This window comes from Notechis scutatus, chromosome 1 (genome assembly GCF_049901735.1).
Source record: "Notechis scutatus isolate UNSWTSFEM ecotype Mainland chromosome 1, rNotScu1.2, whole genome shotgun sequence".
In the NCBI taxonomy this organism is placed as follows: Eukaryota; Metazoa; Chordata; class Lepidosauria; order Squamata; family Elapidae; genus Notechis; species Notechis scutatus.
In genome coordinates this window covers 124440431-124454604 of record NC_142009.1, presented here as the reverse complement: position 1 = coordinate 124454604, position 14174 = coordinate 124440431, and the positions used below count along the sequence as shown (strand labels likewise).

Here is a 14174-nt window from a genome sequence, read left to right as displayed (position 1 = left end):
TTTTGGTTGCTCTCAAACAGCTAAGCAGAGTCAGATCGGATAAATGCTTAAATATTAACTATTACAAGCTTAACCTATAGATCTCCCATAGGCCACCTTTAATAATTATGTTATGCTATGTAATGTTGCTAATTGTACAAAATTTAAATAATGCATATTGCCTGCATGAACTGGCCCTTACTGGCTGTTTAACATTCAAAGAGTTGCTGAACAACACAATCACTATTTCCTCTTAGTTTGTCTGCTCTTAATGTGGTGCTTTATGTTTCCATAAAGAGATTCAACCTATTTTATTTCTATTTTTTTAAACTAGGTAAATAATGAAGCTATTCCACTCACAAACCCATCTGTATTTTTGATAGATCTGATCTTGAGGCTTCAGTTCATATAGCTCTTTCTGAAGTCACCAGCATTTTGAGAATGAGAATTGTACTGTGTGTGTGTGTGTGTGCCTGTGTGTGCCTAGTTCAAACTTGGTCTTCATGCTATCTGCACAAATACTGGAGGGGAGAGTCTGTGGCATTACCCACTTCCTGGATAAAAACAACAAAACTCTGAGTTTTGTTTTATACCTTCAAGCCAGGATATGTTGAACAAGAATGATCAAATGACACATGTGCAAGCTGGAAAAAAAATGCAAACTTTAGTTTAGAATCAAAATACAATTCAGCACCTGATGTGAACAGAGTATAATTTGCCTGAAGTTAACTCTCTATTTTTCCTTAGGTCTTCCATTTTAAGATAAATAGTACAATAATACCACTTAATCTAAGTGAGTATGTTAAAGAAAAGCATTGTTCCCTCATTTTAGCAATAAAGTGGAAGATACAAAGAAAGAAAATTTGAAATATAGGACCATCATACAATGCTTTTGCATAATATTTTAAGACGTTTAATAGATTTCATATAAATGGTCAATTCAGCCAAAGAATAAGTGCTAAAGATACATAATAATTGCCTGTCCAAGAGCTTGGTGCTGGTTCACTGATAATAAGCACTAATGATGTTACTTAGTTTGGTAATGAAATGCCTGCAAACAAACAAACAAATAAACCACCAAGCTCAGAGAGCACCATGGACTCCACAGTTCAATCCTGAACTACAAATATTCTCTTCGATCAGGAGAATTGAACCTAGCCAGGCAATTTAATTGGCAATAATATGCAATTGAGTTGCGACTGCTCTTTTCAATGTAGCTTCTTTTGCTGTTGTCCTTATTCCCCATAGTCATTTCCAATTTAAGACCTACCCATATCTAATCCTATTTTGTATTTCAAGATAGTCAAGATCAGTTAGGTACTGCCACTAAGTCACATAAGGTTTCAGAGGACAAAATATCCATTCTTTACATAACATTTCTGAGGTATTTAATGAGGAACTGATTTAACAAACTTTTGGGCATTAGACAAATATTTTGTAGAGCAATGGCATACTATATTAATTGTTGTTCTGACCCAAACCTTGTTTCGAGGAAACAAACACAAAACAGATGTAACAGCAAAACCTTTTAATGATTCTTTACAAATTCCATTCCTTCATGGTTAAAAGGCTGTTTCAAACTAATTGTCTCTGATAAGAACGAGCCTTGCCAAGGTTGTGCAAGGATGCCAAGAACACTAGATAAAGTTACTAAGAAATATTTCAAACACAAAGAGTCTCCAAACACCAACCAAAATATTCCGAATGTCCACAAGACTTGAGTGCAAAAACTTCTTTGCTTCCTGCAAAGAACTCCAGTTTCTCAGCTGGATTTTATCTCTTAAGGGAGGGGCCATTACCTTGCAGCCTTACTCCTGAGTCGCCTGTGCTACTGCAGCTGCTCTTTCCTTCGAGCAGCCCTGCATGCACGCACAATGGGCACAGGCTCCTCGGGGACTTCTTCATCACTGCTGCCAGCCTCCACAATCTCCGAAGGCAGCATTCCACTCCCTGATGGTCCTGGCCACATCCCTGCATCACACGCAGGCCCCTCATATGAGTCCTCGCTCTCTGAGCCCTCAGCCATCCTCATCTGCTGTCGGTGAACCACAACAATAGTATATTTTTACATTACATATGGGTTAACATTATTTCATCCTTATTAAGCACCCCAATTAATTTCTTTATACATTTGTAGCAATCAGATGATATTGTTACTCTTTTTTTAATACTTTCTTAAATTTTTGGTCACAGGGAGGGTTGAAGTGAACAATGTTAATATGATGCCGAGGAACAAACAGTGAAATGAATGGCCTCCTTAATAAGGTAACTAAAATGAGTCACAGAAGAGCCATCTAATTCACTTTTGATGGATGTTAAATACAGGAAATTGTGGATAAATAAAATGGCAAAAAATATTTCCAAGTAGAACCAAGCAGTCCACAATTATACCAAAGGCAAGAGGTTCCATTGCACATTTAATTATGTAGTAGTTCCAAAACTGATTAATCAGGTAACATCTTCACATTATAAGGAAACCGTTCATATTATTTCTTCAATGCACAATGCATTTTTAAATGGTCCTCTTTTCCTTTTTTCCTCTTTCATATGTGCATGCACACAAACACAGAGACACATACAACACACAGAGTACAAAATGCAGAATCCCTCCAATCTGTTACTGAACTTCCTGTTTGATGAATACAGTTGTCATTTTAGATTGCACAGTCCTAATCATCATATTCTAGGGAGGAGAAAACTCACTTCTCAGATTAATGCCAGCTCATAATTGCTGTTTAAATTAAGTTTTCATACTTCAGATACTTCTGAGAGGTTATGCAAACTCTTATGCTTATGTCTTACAATGTTAAAAGTACTTGATATAATGGTTGATATCGATAGATTGTATATTAGACACATGCAAGGTACAACCCTCTATAACACCTCTATTTCAGTGCAATAAGTTGAATATGAATAATGTACTGCTTAGACAAATTCCCAATTCATTAATAAAAATGCTAAGTAACATTTGGATTAACACCTATCTTCATAGTACTCTACTGAACACCTGACCAAAATTTAAAATAAAGCCAGTTCACGATTTGATTTATGATTTATCATAACCAAATAAACCTGAACAGCTTATCAACTTGTAGCCAAGACAGAGAGGGAAGAGGGGGTTTCAATAAGTATTTTCATCTGTTATGCAGTTTCTCTGACTACTCCATCTCACTTCACTTCCAAAATTTCTACTTTGGGCATGATCTAAGTCTCAGATACAATGAGATTGGATAGAAATCGTTATAAACCAGATGTTGGTTATATTTTTTTCCTCTTAGCATTACATTTATTTTTATTTCAAGGTTAATCTCTCCCAACCTGTGTTCTACACATTCGTTTCAATAAGTTAAATTGGGAGGTCTGGTAAAAGATTAATCATTCTTGAGCAACTCACCTGGAATGGAATGCTATCAATTTAAAAGATCAGCTATGTTATTTTGATCTCTTGAAAATAAAGCTGACCTTGTCATCATCCCTTGAAATAAAAGTTTACATTTAACTAACATGTAAGTTATAAGCTAAGAGGAGAAATATAACCAACATCTGGTTTATAAGGATTTTCTATCCAATCTCATTGTATCCGAGGATTAAATCATCCCTTGAAATGAAAGTTTACATTTAAATAGCATATAACTATAAACGAAAATTAAACTATATGTATGTATGCATATGAGTGATGGGATTCAAATAATTTAACAACCGGTTCTCTGCCCTAATGACTGGCTGGGTGGGCGTTACCAACTCGCCGTCACTCATCACACCCAGCTCTGCCTCCTGGCCACTCTCCCTTTCCCCAGGCCTTGGGCCTATATGCAACACTTCCAGATTGGAAAGGGTTAACCAACCCTCAGTTTCCTGGTGCAAATGCCGCCCCCGGTGAAAGGATGGGGAGAGACCAGCAAAGCATTCTGCTCTCATCACCAAGGAAAGTAAGACATTGGAGGCTGAATTTATTAAAAAGCAATATATTGTGTTGTAACAGCCAACATTTCACACCTGAGGTGGCAGAGGCAACAAATCCCATTGACTCCTCAGAAGCAATTTACAATTAAAGCCCATTTGCATCCCGAAAATAATAAATAAATAGCAGAAGAAAAAGGATTGGCAATACTTCTGTGCAGGCAATTCTGAAAGAGATTATGCTAAAGCTGGATTAACTCCTCTGGGTGGCTAGGGCCAATGACCAAATGTAGAGAGGCATGCCTACAACAGCATCAACAGCCCACTGGAGCTGGGCAGATGCCATGCCTTGATTTTGTCATCGTCAGCAGCATCATGAGATTTGTGTTGAGAGAAAGGGCAAACCATGGAACAGCTAATGGCAACTTCAAGATACCTCTTTAGCTGGCTGGAAGTACAGTGCAGTTAATATCATAATGGCATGTTCCTCAAGTCATCTTTCATGGTAGTAAGCCCATAGCATCTTTTAAAGTATCAACTATCATTGTACCAAAAAAAATCCCAATAATGAAAATAGACTTTATATCATATCAGGGATAGCAAGGTAACACTATGAAGTTCATTAGTAATGGAAGAGTATCTGTCGACTCTTAGGAGTGAATGTGTTGGAACACTGACAACAAGTAGGTTTTGGGGCAAGGCTGCTGGTGAATAAGATGAATAAGCTCCACTTTGAATTTTTGCTCTGTGAAGTGTCCCCTGTCATGTATAAATCCAAATACTGAGTCACAGCAGGTTTGCTTGGCACATGAGTAGGATATGATGCAGACAATTTTATTTCACCATTCTGTATTATACATGTAATAGTAAAGAGTGACCAGAAATTAAGCCCTATGATTTTTCAGGATGCTCATAATATATGCCCTTCCCCAATAATAAGCCCCAGTTAAGATTATCAGCCAGACGAACACATTTACACTGTATTTTCCCCAAAGTAAGACCTAAATGGAAAATAAGCCCTAATGCGTCTCTTGAGGTAAAAATTAGTATAAAATCTGGTTTCATTTTCAGGGAAGCTGAAAATCAGATCTTCAGATCTCTCTGAACTGTTTGTCACCATGTTTACTTTGGCTTTCTTCATTTTCTCCAACCATGTGATAGTATCCAATTGATTGCAGTTTTTGCTGGGCATTGTTCACTCATGTGGAGTATGTGTCCAGCAAAGTGCATTCTTCATTCACATTAATCAGAGGTCTACTTACAAGTAAATCTTATTTAATTAAATTAGATTTGTTAAGTAACTTTGTTTAGGGTTGCAGCTTGAATCATGTTCACCCATTTTACTCTTTTATTCCTGATGCAGTGGTTAGACTGGTGCAGTGGCCTAGAGGTGTAGCTTTCACTTCACAATCAGGAGGCTGTGAGTTTGTAGCGGCAGATATTTTTCTCTCTGGGAACAATGAGTAAATATCAGCTGCATTGGAGACAGGGAGGGCATCCGGCCAGTAAACACTCATCTCCATTCAGTTGCCCTGACTCCACCCTGATGCAAGGATTTATGGGGTCATTAAAAGACAAAAAATAAATAAATCCTGGTGCAGTGGTTTATAATCTTTCCAGCCTTGAGACCTATTTCATACCATAGCCTGTACTGCACAGCACATGGTTTCTCAATCTATTCTTCCTTTTCCCTTCTCTCTTGCTCTCTGTTCTTTTTTCTCACTGATAACTTTCATGTTATAAAACTTTAAGAACAGGGGAGGGGGAAATTGGAGCAGTCCCATAAGAACAGTCTGTCTTAAGGTTGGAAATCCAGTTGCAGTCTTGCCTGACCATAGAACATATTTTATTCTGTTTTATTCAATTCTATTCTGTTCATTGTACCATTGTGGCTATAGTTAGACCCTCAGAGCAGTTTTAATATTAACATTCATTAAAAATACAGAGAGATGCCCAGTATCAGCTCACAGTAATTAAAACTGATCCAACATCCTAGATTTCTAGCACAGAAGGCAGGCTGGTGTGATGACAGAACCATGAATAAATCAGGTAAGATACTGCCTGCTATCAATTATTCTGTAATTCATTCTTGGGTTTCCGTGCGCTACAGGACACTGGAGGACTGATAGTGTTAAGAAACAGACCAGAATAGGAATGACTCTTCATGTAATGGAAGGGAAATTAACTGAAGAAATGTGAGATGGGCAGTAGCACAGATGGAACTTGACATAAAAAAATCTTATTTATAGCTCTGGAGTTTAATGGGGCACACAGCCATACAATGGTGCAAAGGATTTTAGTCTATAGGCCAGCAGCATACTTACTTGGATTGAATGTATCTATGTGGAACTGGCAGGACTTAGTGTATAAATTATATTTAAAAGTCATATCCCATCAAATTCCTTTAAACCAAAATTCAGAATACAAGTTAATTCTCCAGCTTTATTTTAAGAAGCAGCTTTTGCAAGACACGGTAAAAGAGATATATTTTCATAAATGTAATCTGTCGAATAAACACTATCAAAATGTACATGCTTTTCTTATCAGAGCTTCACAGTGTATGTAAGAAAGTTAAGTGTGGTAAATAAGCAAAGAGAAAATAACATCTAATTTGTCCTGTGGCATTATAGATTCAATCTAAGAGTTAAATATAGATACAATTATCTTTGTCCAAAAGGAAGCAGATGGAATAGATCACCTTTTAAAGTCTCATATAATTGTAGGATTATTATTTTTTTGATCCTGCACTTAACTGCCCAAATTGAATTACTGTCATTAATGTACAACACGCATATGGACTGAGTAACCTTGAAGGGATGGCATAATATAAAATGTTATTATCAATCATGAATGAAGCCTGACATGTACTTTATCACTCAGCAATTTATTATTATTAGCTTTTTGTGCAAAAAGCAAGATACAAGCTTCCTGATGCTTCAGCTTGAGCTTACTAAAATAATATTTAAGAATATCTTCTAGTTTTTTAATACTAAAATAGCATTCTGTACACATTTGAGTGGTTCTCCCCCCCAAATGTATATCTTTTTCTGATTAGAAGTAAACATAATGCAAAACATCTCTAAGCACTAAAGTACTTTTTTCCCTCAGGGTTAGGAAAAAAAAGAGAGAAATCTGAAATCTTTCTTACCTGTGAAACCAGGTAGACACAAGCACTTAGTCTGTGGTTGCAACTTTGATTGACTTATATCAACACAAGTAGCTCCAGGGTGGCAATTGGCTGGATAAATTAAGCAGGGATTTTCTACAAATTGGCAAAATTGTCCAGTCCATCCAGGAGCACAGAGGCACTAAAGAGAAGGAAATAATTTGGTTGAATAACCTATTTGACCTTATAGCTTAAAGAAGGAACAAAGGTTAATTGAACTAGGATGTTCATGTAGACAGTTAATAAATACCTTGTCTGCTTAAATTTATTACATAGGAATATTATTGACAGATGACAGTGATAGTAGCTCACTGAAATATGATTTAAATGTATTTCCAAAGCATTACATCCCAGAAGATAGTTTAGGATTTCATTCTGAGTATAGATGCTTAAAGATAAAACTTATTCCTTGATCTTGTCTTCACTCCTGGAAATTTAATGGATGCATCCATGCTGTTATCTTGGCAACATTATCAAAATTCTTTGATATGACTATATTCTAGGATACCTTTTTAATTTTCTAGATTATTTATAAAGCTTAAAGTCCTTATGCTGCTGATGGTTCCCCAGTCAAGAATCAACTAATTCAGCCTGCTTAACTCTTCAATATTAGCTAAGATTGACTTGCTGGCTAAAAGATTCCTCTAACGAAATTCAGCTTATGATGAATACATAATAGGGATTTCTCGGCAATAATATGTAAATGATTTACCATTGCTTTCTCAAGTTTTTTTTTTAAACTTTCCAAGTTATTGCCTAATATGTCCTGGAAGACTCCAATCTATGAACTCACCAGGTCCAACTCTGCTTTCCATTTTGAAATCACTTACAGCATTTTCAACATAAATTTCATTGTGTGCTGTAATTTAAACTTCTATGGTGTGATCTTTACATGATCTCATTCCAAATCTATTCAAATTCACAGAGAAACTTTTAAAGCAAGCATCAGAATTTACTCTAGGTTATATGATAGGTGTGTAGTTTGGAAATGGCATCTCACCGTGTGAATGCTCTGTGATATAAATTCAAATTTAATTTCAGCATCTTTACATAACTCCTTGTTGATGCATCACTTGTGAAATTTTCACATTTTTCCCTCTTAACATTTGGAGAGTAAAATGACAGTTCTCAGAAAATAATTGTTTTCAGTTTCTTATAAAAACTCTTATTAATTCCTAGTGGACATATTTTGGGACTTTCCAATAGGTGTACCATAGTTTTTTAATTGCCATATAAATTTTTTAATTACCATTCCCAAAATTTGACTTAGTACCATTTTTATTTCTTATGTGATTTCTGATCTTTTGTTTATATTTTTATTATGCCAGAATTGAATGAAATTATTTCCTATATTTTGCCATGGTTAGATTTTAGGATTTATTAAATTTCAATACACCAATTTATAATTTTCTCTGGGAACCATGGCTAGTAAGTAGTTCAGGAGAAAATAGAAGGGAAAAGTTTGACTTGGTTAAAAGTAGAAATGATACAATAATAATTTTATTCTGCAAAGCTGTTATATGAAGAGAACTCATTGCTCTTCCTATCACTTGTTTTTTATCAGTCATAAATCTCAATATCTTTTTGTAAGGAGGATGGGCTGGCATCACATCAAAAATATCAAATAAATATATGTAATTTTTCGTATATTTATTTGATATATGTTTGGCAAAGCCCCAGAAGTTGCAAAAATCTAACTTCAGCATGAAATGAGCATTAACTTCTGATGCTGTCTTCATTTTTGTATTAGGATGTCTGTCTTTTTTTAAATAAGAAGATGGATTTCAAATAAGCCTTTTTTGAGTATATTCCACTGAGAATTTAGCCTGAAGGAATGCAACTTTGAATCAAGGTTGAATAGAAATATTAAAAAGAACCAAATTAATAGGACAGTAAATCACTTATCTTTCCTAAAAATTTGTGCTTCAAAATTTGGCATCTTGTTGGAAAGCTGAAATGGTTTTGGAGTGTGAGAAAAACAAAAAGAAACAGAGAAAGAAAACAACCTACAATCTATTAATTGAATGATACAAAACTCATTCTTTAACCCAGAGGGATTTGATACTAACTGTAACTCATGTACTGTAAGTCATTTGGTTTAATATAAATAAGAGGAAAGATGGCTACTTTTATTTACTGTATCAAATACTTTATAAATACGCATTTTACAATTGGAACAGTTAAAAAAAAACACTCTAGAAGAGACTGTTCTTCAAATCTTATGAAATATGTTGTGCATATCTCTATGTGTGTAATGCACATCTCTATGTGTGCATTGGATAATATGAATAATACATTTTAATTTTTTCACAAACAATAGCAATTATGGCTTCTGTAATTTTGGACCAGGGCTATATTTGAGAAATCGTAAGGTAATTATCAACTGTCAAAATATCTAAGAAAAATACCTTTCCCATAGATCAAAGCACAAAATAACAGAATAATAAAAAGGAAAAAAAATGATAATAGAATAGTAATAGTATTCAAACCAGTGAAAGCTTGTCATTGATTTTTTTTAGTTTCCTCAAGAAATTATTATCATGCTGTTAAGCTATTATACCTTAGAGAAGCAGTTTGGTCTAGTGGTTAAAGCATTGAGGTGGTGTCAGACTAGAAAATGGGAGACCGGGAGTTTTAGTCCCACTTTAGGCATAAAGCCAGCTGGGTGACCTTGGGCCAGTCCCTCTCTCTCAGCCCTCAGAAGCAAACCACTTCTGAAAATCTTTGCTAAGAAAAATTCAGGAACTAATCAGGAAGTTGTCAGGAGTCAATGCTGTTTGAAGGAGCATGCATGCACACACATACATATACACACATGAGACCCCTTAAAGAATAAAAAAAAATCACAAAACAAATTGTCCAGTTTCTTAAACTTAAGGGAGTCAATAAATCCAATTCAAAACCATCTGTTGGCTTGGAGCTAATATATGCTAACTTCTCCCTCCATGCCCACTTTGCTATCAGGTTAAGCAAGATTTATTCAATTGGAAGTACTAGTGAGGAAGTACTAGCCTTCCTCTGAGACCGGAGGGGAGATATATGTATTTGTACAGTATTGGAAAGATGATTAATTCAATTTTCTGCAAAGCAGAACCTGTGATCCAAATTTAGGATTAATTGGTAGAAAGGAAGGGTTATCCTGCCCTGTTTTTTTTTTTGTTGTTGTTGTTTTTTTCATATTGGGCAGCTGGACAATTCATCTGTTGAAATCTGCTTCCCAATTGGCCTGTCCAATATTAGAGCTGGAGGAAAGTTGTCAGGAATTGTTTATATTCCTTAACAAATTCATCTAACAGCCATCTGGCAGCTCTATTTTTACTGCACCTGCTGATCACCTGCTGCAGTTCCCCCATAATCTGAGTAACTGAAGTGGTAATGATATAATTGTTGCATGCTTTTTTTTTAAAGGCCACAGTAATCATACAGTTGTCAAAAATGGAATTGGCTTTGTCTTCTTGCAAAGAAAAAAAATAAACCAACACAAAGGTTTCTAGGGAGGTTTGGGACATTTTATGCTGGTTAGATCTGCTCAATTACGTTGGCCTTTGTAATGAATGGGATGCATGCATTTAGCATCCTTTGGGGCAGGAAGAATGAAGATAGGTTGGATATCCAATTTGTCAATTTGTCTGGCCCTCCTCTGCCAAATTCAGATAGAGCTATAATACCCATGGGCTGATTTCTTGCATCTTCACCTGCTTTGTCTAAAACTTCATGTATTTGTTTTGATTTTAAAAGAGGATGAATAAAAGATTGCTTACTGCAATGAAATGTCCTACTAGTTAAATACTAGCAACTTGAGTCGAATAGCATAGGAAATAATTTGTTAAGTTTCTGGTCTTTACTTATTGTGGTTGAAATAAAGTTTTCTTTTTACCCATCAAATTTTTTAAAAATAATCCTGAAATAACAGATAGGAGAAAATATTTGTAGCTCAGGATTGAACTGTGAGGTCCTTAAAGCAATTTTAACAGAATGGTTTTCTTGCAGACATTTCATTACCAAACTAGATAACATCATCAGTTCTTGAAGGGAGTGGGATTTGCTCTTATTTGTATATATTTGTGTCTTGCCCTGTCAGTGTTAGTGAGAATGTTCTTTGCAGTTCCTTGGTTAGGCAGTTGTTTTAGAGCACACAAAACACTCCCACTAACACTGACGGAGCAAGACACAAGTATATAAAAATAAGAGCAAACCCCACTCCCTTCAACAACCCCACAACCCTGAAAGTTGCACAAACAGTAAAAAATAGACATAATCTTCAGGTTGGGCAGGCTTGACTCCTGTCTTACTTGGACATAATCCTGCAATATTCTTGAAAGAATCCCAAAAAAAACTTTCTCAGTGCTTTCTTTTGACTCCCCAGTTTAGCCTATTGTCCTGCTATTTTCTGGGAGACACTCATCCATGTGCTAAAGAGGACTGATCTGCTCAGGTTTTATGATCAGACAAGACCAACTAGATGCTCTCACTTGTCAAATAAGAACATTCATTATCTTGGAATGGAAAAAGGAATAATCTTTCCATATCAGCTCTGGAGTAGGCTAACCATTTTCTGGAAACAAATCCAACTAGTAATGTAGAACATATTTTGAAAATGACATGTTAGTTACTTCAGGCTCTCGCAGTGAGGTTCTCTGTCTCTGTCTCTCTCTGTCTCTATCTCTGTTTCTCTCTGTCTCTGTTTCTCTCTGTCTCTCTCCATCTCTCTGTCTGTCTGTCTGTTTCTCCCTCCCCCCCTCCCTCCCCATTTAATATACCCACCCACTCCAGCTGACTCTGCTTATTCCAGTAGACATATTGGAAAGATTAAGCAAGGTTGTTGGGTCAAATTTTTGCCAGCTGCTTATCCTTTTTCATATTTAAAACTTACAAAAACATAGAAGTTCTCAGATCTTTGGATCTCAGCAGCATTTTATGATGAAATCCCAAACCATATTGCATGCAATAGATTCTGTAAACTGCACAATCAACTCTAAAATGTTACCTTTCTAGGCAATTCCTACAGGGAGTGTTACTTGCCTTTTGTCACAGAAAACAGATTAATTACTGCTAGCGAATGAATACGGAAGTGACTTTCAGCAGCAAGTTCAAAGAAATACAGTAGCAATGATACATATTGTTTGTACTGTGGGTGGGTACATAACAATCATAGGGGGTGTGGAGACATTTTAAAGACAGAACTTATTGTTTGTTTTGTACACATGAAAGCAATAATTTGAAATTTACAGACAACTAAGAGATGCAGGTAGCTTTCCTCATCCATCTTACTATCTAGAAATGTCTTCATATTAATGGTATTATTCTAACAAACTGAGTGTGCTAAGTAATACGCTGAATACATTCATTATTTTCTTGGGATTTAAGAACCTGAAAAACATTTTTTTGATTAACCTGGCACAAAATACTTTTGGAGATCATTGTACATAATGTTTCATTAATTGTGTATTGGTGACTTAACTTCTAAAAGAATGTTTACACATTTAGCTTAATTGTTTTTCCACTGAAAAAACAATGGGGAATATGTCAATGAAGATTCAATCATCCAGGCCAAAGGCTGAATCATGGCAACTGGACCAAGCTTTGTAAATTTGCACTGACTGATGAAATTGTTTGGATGAGCAATGAAACGTCTCAGATTTTACAAAGTTTGGTCCAATTGCCATGATTTAGCCTTTAGATACCTTGGATGATTGAGTCTTCATTGACATATTGCAAGCCTTTTGGGGAGAAAGCCCTAAAGTTGGTGTAGCAAGAGTTGGTATATTCCAACAACTCTCTGACTCTCTGTCTAACTAATTTTGCTCTGATTGATGAAATTGCTTGGATGAGCAACAAAACAACTCCGATTTACAAAGTTTGGTCCAGTTGCCTTGATCCAACCTTGAGACAACAATGAACAATGTTATCTCCTTTCCTTGGCAATTTGCTGACATTTTATGGCCTGCTTTTAAGTCTTTAACCAGCAGAAAACATTTATAACTCTCTCTATAGACAAAAGCATGTTCGGTTGAGGTGAAGAAGCCTTATCAATTTCCTTGTGCCTAAGCCTTTTACTCAATCGTAAAATATACTTGGGACATAACATGGCCGCAGAACAATGGCACCTTTCAGTTTTTATAAGATCAAATAATTTGGCTTCTCAGTCAGTTTCCATCTAATTACTGGTTATAATGACACAGATTGGTGGAAGGATATATATATGTTCAGACAAGGCCAGCTGGATAAATCTTCCAGGAAAGATTCAAAATTTATGAAAACATCCCATTTTGTCAATCTGGTTTAAAAAAATTTGCAGTTTGCTTGCCCTTATACATTCTTTTGCTGTGATTTATTATTATTTTTCTTCTTTTGGTATAAATATTCATAAGCATTTTTGGAAAACAGTAACATTTTAAAATAAACTTGAAAAGCATGGGAAGAATTCAAGGAGGGCAGTTTTGTGTTTTAAACTCTTAAGATAAGTTCATCTTGAAGGCATTTTGTAGAAAAGAAGTCCTTTGGGCATTATTGCACCCAGATACAGTATGCTATTAATTTCTACACCTTCTTTCCTCATAAATCATACTTTAGGCAGATTATAAATGAAATGATATATTATGGGAAAGAAAACCTTTTTAGGAATCAAATGAATAAGAATAAAAGAATTAGAAAAATGTATTTAAAGTAATAAAATTTCCCAGGGCCTGTTTTAAAGCCATTCAGAAGGACTTCTCTTGAAGTTCTCTTCCAGAGTCAAGGTACCACAACTGAATTGTTTTTCAGTTTTGTAACATGACATTTCCACCAAATAGCCCCCTACTAGACAAGAAGCATATTCGGTACTGTACGATTTACTTTAGCGATAAAAGAAAAGAAAATACAATTAAGTTTTAAGCAAAGACGATCTGCCAAGATTAACTTCAAAGGACAATGGTATTTACAGTTTTACAGCTGTTGAGAAACATACTGAAGTGCCTGGCATTGTAATAACAATTGGTAAATCAATATTAACTCATAAACATTAATGCAGCAGGATTTTGTGTAATTGGTAGATCTTTCAGGGTTAGAATCTGTTTACTAAATAGTGCAAGGATTCATTTTCCCCTGGTTTCTCAACTGAGATTTATTTATTTTTCTAAGCAGTAGC

At 35.4% G+C, this 14174-nt stretch overlaps 1 protein-coding gene across 1 annotated transcript in view; it reads right to left on the bottom strand.

Annotated features, from left to right (window-relative positions):
- The window catches only part of LOC113430092 (protein eyes shut homolog), a 241382-nt gene that overhangs the window by 44789 nt on the left and 182419 nt on the right, over positions 1-14174 (bottom strand). The window contains exon 6 of the mRNA XM_087945298.1: positions 7028-7187. Within this exon, the coding sequence (XP_087801424.1) occupies positions 7028-7187 (160 nt within the window). The remainder of the gene's footprint in view (positions 1-7027; positions 7188-14174) is intronic.